The sequence below is a fragment of the Taurulus bubalis genome (genome assembly GCF_910589615.1).
Source record: "Taurulus bubalis genome assembly, chromosome: 20".
Classification (NCBI taxonomy): domain Eukaryota; kingdom Metazoa; phylum Chordata; class Actinopteri; order Perciformes; family Cottidae; genus Taurulus; species Taurulus bubalis.
Genome location: NC_136608.1, coordinates 17,891,784 through 17,896,783, shown reverse-complemented (window position 1 = coordinate 17,896,783; position 5,000 = coordinate 17,891,784). Strand labels below are relative to the sequence as shown.

At 40.5% G+C, this 5,000-nt stretch overlaps 2 protein-coding genes across 2 annotated transcripts in view; one reads left to right on the top strand and one right to left on the bottom strand.

Annotated features, from left to right (window-relative positions):
* Positions 1 to 1,051, bottom strand: part of LOC306752047 (bestrophin-4-like) — a 23,050-nt gene extending 21,999 nt beyond the window's left edge. Inside the window, exons 1-2 of the mRNA XM_079235740.1 lie at positions 988 to 1,051; positions 763 to 922 (exon numbers count right to left, since the gene is read on the bottom strand). Coding sequence (XP_079091866.1) covers positions 763 to 922; positions 988 to 1,030 — 203 coding nt within the window. The 5' untranslated portion in view covers positions 1,031 to 1,051. The remainder of the gene's footprint in view (positions 1 to 762; positions 923 to 987) is intronic.
* A 2,782-nt stretch (positions 1,052 to 3,833) lies between these two features.
* The window catches only part of LOC306752514 (uncharacterized protein), a 4,648-nt gene continuing 3,481 nt past the window's right edge, over positions 3,834 to 5,000 (top strand). The window contains exons 1-2 of the mRNA XM_079236278.1: positions 3,834 to 3,890; positions 4,639 to 4,801. Coding sequence (XP_079092404.1) covers positions 4,646 to 4,801 — 156 coding nt within the window. The 5' untranslated portion in view covers positions 3,834 to 3,890; positions 4,639 to 4,645. The remainder of the gene's footprint in view (positions 3,891 to 4,638; positions 4,802 to 5,000) is intronic.

The window sequence follows — 5,000 nt, the reverse complement described above, 5'->3', positions numbered from 1 at the left end:
GAAGAAGCAGAAGAAGAAGAAGAAGAAGAAAAAGGAGGAGGAGGAGAAGCAGCAGAAGCAGCAGAAGCAGAAGAAGAAGCAGAAGAAGAAGAAGAAAAAGGAGGAGGAGGAGGAGGAGGAGAAGAAGAAGAAGAAGAAGCAGAAGAAGCAGAAGAAGAAGCAGAAGAAGCAGAAGAAGCAGCAGCAGAAGAAGAAGCAGAAGAAGAAAAAGGAGGAGGAGAAGAAGAAGAAGAAGAAGAAGAAGAAGAAGAAGCAGAAGAAGAAGCAGAAGAAGAAGAAGCAGAAGAAGCAGAAGAAGAAGAAGCAGAAGAAGAAGAAGAAAAAGGAGGAGGAGAAGAAGAAGAAGAAGCAGAAGAAGCAGAAGAAGCAGCAGAAGAAGAAGAAGAAGAAGAAGCAGAAGAAGAAGAAGAAGAAGAAGAAGAAGAAGAAGAAGAAGAAGAAGAAGAAGCAGCAGCAGCAGAAGAAGCAGAAGAAGAAGCAGAAGAAGAAGAAGAAGAAGAAGCAGAAGAAGAAGAAGAAGAAGAAGAAGAAGAAGAAGAAGAAGAAGAAGAAGAAGAAGCAGCAGCAGCAGAAGAAGCAGAAGAAGAAGCAGAAGAAGAAGAAGAAGAAGAAGCAGAAGAAGAAGAAGAAGAAGAAGAAGAAGAAGAAGAAGAAGCAGAAGAAGAAGAAGAAGAAGAAGAAGAAGAAGAAGAAGAAGAAGAAGAAGAAGAAGAAGAAGCAGCAGCAGCAGCAGCAGCAGCAGCAGCAGCAGAGGTGTGCTACCTGTAGACGACGCTCAGCAGCGTGTACAGCAGCAGGAACACGGTGAACTCTCGGTACAGCAGCTTGTAGATGCTTCCTCTCCAGCGCAGCAGCAGCCGGTGGAAACTGAAGAAGCTGGCGTTGGCGACTTTACTGGAATACGTGACGGTCATCGTGAGGCCTGGCGACAGACTCTGGTCAGGGCATCGCTCTGCACAGGAGCTCAGAGCTCAGTCATGGACTCACGGAAAAACTCCCAGGCTTGTTTCTCCTCAGCGGTGCTTTTCATCCGGCTTCTTCTGTCCTGATTTGTTTCTGCCAAACAACCAAAGAACCACCCCTCCTCCCTCTCTCTCTCCCTCTCTCTCTCTCTCTCTCTCTCTCTCTCTCCCTCTCTCTCTCTCTCTCTCTCTCTCTCTCTCTCTCTCTCTCTCGCCCACCGTGATGCTGTCCAGTAGCCCAGTAATGCCAGAGTGGTATTGATGAGCCGGCGAGCTAAATGCAGTCGTGTGTGTGTGTGTGTGTGTGTGTGTGTGTGTGTGTGTGTGTGTGTGTGTGTGTGTGTGTGTGTGTGTGTGTGTGTGTGTGTGCATAGATAGCCGTGGAGGTAAACACTTATAAAAAGAAACACAACCAGCAACAACATGATGTCATACCAGCAAACCGACCAATCACAAAGACAGAAACATGAAGTTAAAGACATCTGAAGGACAAAGATGTTGTTGACTAAAGGTTTTCCTGAAGAGAAGTTAAAGGTTTTTTACCATTTAAAGTCTGGTAGAGCAGCTTCTAGTGGCCACTAGAGAGACTGCAGCTGAGAGATTGGATTTAACCTCTTATGCCGTGTTCACACCAAAACAGTTGCGAAATATTCGCGCGTCCAGATTACATGTTAAGTCAATGCACAGCCGCGTTAGGTTGTGAAAAAGCGAATTTTTCGCCGGGCGTCGCAACACCGCTTTTTCGCTTTTTCAGCTGGCGTTCAAATATTTCAACTTCAACGAATAATTCGCATGAGTTGCGAAAGCCAATCAGCGTTGAGAAGCTCCGCCCGGCATCAGCGCCGTTACTGAATGAAGCTGCTGGTCCGCTGAAGGAGCGCTGGAAACGGCTTCACTCAGACACTCGTCCTGGAGGAGGAGCTGTGTGTGACTACGGATAATGTTATGAACCCAGACACGGGGCGCTTGATGTTCCCACGTGTGTGGGACTTCCTCAACAAGTATAAAGCAGAACTAGTGGTTATTTACCTGGTGGATGAAGGAAATAGAAAATGTTTTCAAGACACATAGATAAGCCCCGCCCAGGTATACCCAAAGTAAATTGGAAGCTGTTCTTGAACTATTAGAGTAAATGCATGGTCTTGGTCTCTTTTGAAAGGTAACAATCTGAAGCTTTTCCCCCTCAATAGTCAGAATCACTTTAAGTGCAGCTGACACTGAGTTATATGAGTTTGAACACACTAAAGTATAAGGTTTTTATTTCCGCCTGAACATTTCTTTGTAAATAGATGCCTGTAGATGACTATAAATGGGACTTATGGACTGGAAAACACAATGGGACCATAGCCTGAAGCCTTTTCTAGTCTAAGTAAAAAGTTGATAACAATATCACAGAAAATTTATATTTTGAAATGTCTAGGCGTTTTTCCATTTTGAGACTGAAAATATTCATGATATATATATATATATATACATATATATATATATATATATATATATATATATATATATATATATATATATATATATATATATCATGAATATATATATATATATATATATATATATATATATATATATATATATATATATACATATATATATATATATATGTATATATATATATATATATATATATATATATATATATATATATATATATATATATATATATACCTAAAAGAAGGCTTATAGTCTTGCAAACTTATAGAGGTACTATTCATATGTACTACCAGTATTGCTGACACAGAGAAAATGAAGTATAAATGCATTGTAATGCTAATTCAAGGCCAAACTGAGGATCTGTCAGCAGAAGTCTCTTCTCATCAAGCTGAAGGCTGTTGGGATTACCTGCCCCCCCTCTTGTTTGGACCCGTTTTTTAGGCAATTTCATTGGCTGTACGAAACGCCTGTCATCTGAGCTGTACAACGTGCCAGGCTTGATCCACGTAAGGAAAGAGAGGCTGACCCTGTTCTTCAACGTAGCTTCTGGTTGGGTAATGTAGCCTGTCAGTCAGGACATTAAGCTCCTATTGGTTCAAGTGGGGATCCAATAGAAAGGTTAGATTTCGGCAGTTTTCATCTGTGATGCTAACAGGTTTCAAAATGTTTTGGAATAATAAAAGTAATAAATATACATTAATAAAATAATACTAATTTATATTATTGTTATCATTAGTTTGCAGTGCCTTACACTTTAATTAAGAGAAAAAGATATATCACCTGATGTGTTTCATTATGTTTTAGTGAATTATTATTGCTATTATCATGATTATAAAAGTTAACATTTGGAAGACCTAAGGAGTTTGGTTACTTTGTTCTGAATTTTCAAAATTTTGAAGACATTTTTTATTTATTTTTTATTTTAAACATAAAAACTTTTTTTTTTATTCAGTGCGGAATAAATTAAACGGAGTGAGACGTCTTAATTTTTCTTTTACTGTGGTCTCCTTACAAACATAGATCGTCTCTGTAAGAAGAGAAACGGCTCAATCTTGTTTTGGGGATATTATTATTACTATTACTAATAATGATACAAAATAATAACACAGTATTAATAGTTGCAGACTATGAGAGTTATTTTAATATGAAGGTTTGCATGTTTAAAGTGTTTCTTTAGTGCAGCATTAATGAAACAGAGTGAGACATCTTCGCTTCTTTTTACTGTTCGTAGGCGCATGCGTGGATCGTCTGTGATAGAATGGAGGCGGGCCATCAAGAGGAAGTACCCCTTGAATAAATCAGGCTCCCCCTCGCTTAGCACTGGTCTGCGGTCAGTTTGGTGTCCTTGGTTTGGTGTTCTTCCGACGCTCTTCACATGAAGCTAGCCGCTCTCAGAACGGCGCTGAGGCTCCGCCCCCTGAGGGAGTGTTTCGCGGTAAAATCAAGCTCTGACACGCGGAGACGCAGCAGCAGCAGCGGGAACAGGTAAACAACACACTTTACTTCTTCCGTTGTTGGTTTTTATTAATATAAGCCACTCTCTGCGTCGCTAGTGAACCGCCCGCCATGTTTAATACGCCATTTAGGGTCGAGCGTCACTGTAGCTCAGTTCCAAAGAAGAACTTCTATTCTTCGACGTGATTGGCGGGTTTATTTTCCACATCGTCCAATCGGGTGAATCGAGAGGCGGGTCTTCTGTGCCATCAATATAATGCAATCATTGTATATTATTTATTTGAATTGTTGTGATCTCTATAATATTGGGATATTTTAACATGTTAGGTTATTTTACTGCGCTGTGATATTATTTATTTTTGGAATGTTTTTTTGTATTTAAAAAATTGTGCAAATAAATAAATAAACTTTATTTTTGTCATTGTTTATTCTTAAAACAATTTTTTTTGAAGTAAGACGTCACCAGCAAAGGAGAAGTAACTCAAATAAATAAATAAATAATATAATTGTATAAAAAGCATAATGTTTTCTTTCCCACCCATCAGTTAATAAAGTACGTCAAATGTGTATTTAACGTGTAATTGGCTGTGTACATGTTCATCCTCTTGTCTCTATGTGACCTTTTTAATTTATTATTTTTTATTGTTTAAAGCAGATTCACCGATTGATCGATAAACTCATTGATTATCAGTTTGTAAATCATCAGTTTTTCAGCCTCCAGGTCATTTGAATACGGGCCTGTCTGACTTCCTGTTCCCTCTGTTCTGCACATGCTCAGTAGAGACATGCCGTCCAACGTGGAGATCAAAGCCAGAGTAAGCGACCCGGCGCTGTTCGCCAAGATGGCCGCCGAGCTCAGCCAATCAGAGGGCACCGTCATCAGGCAGCACGACACGTTCTTCCACTGCCGCCAAGGACGACTGAAGCTGAGAGACTTCATGGTGTGTGAGGGAGGGTGTGTGTGTGTGTGTTTGAGCGTGGGTGTGTGTGTGTGCGTGTTAGAGAGAGGGTGTGTGTGTGAGTGTGTGTGTGTGTGTGTGTGTGTGTGTGTGTGTGAGAGAGAGAGTGACAGAGTGTGTGAGAGAGAGTGAGAGAGAGGGTGTGTGAGAGAGTGTGTGTGTGTGTGTGTGGGTGTGTGTG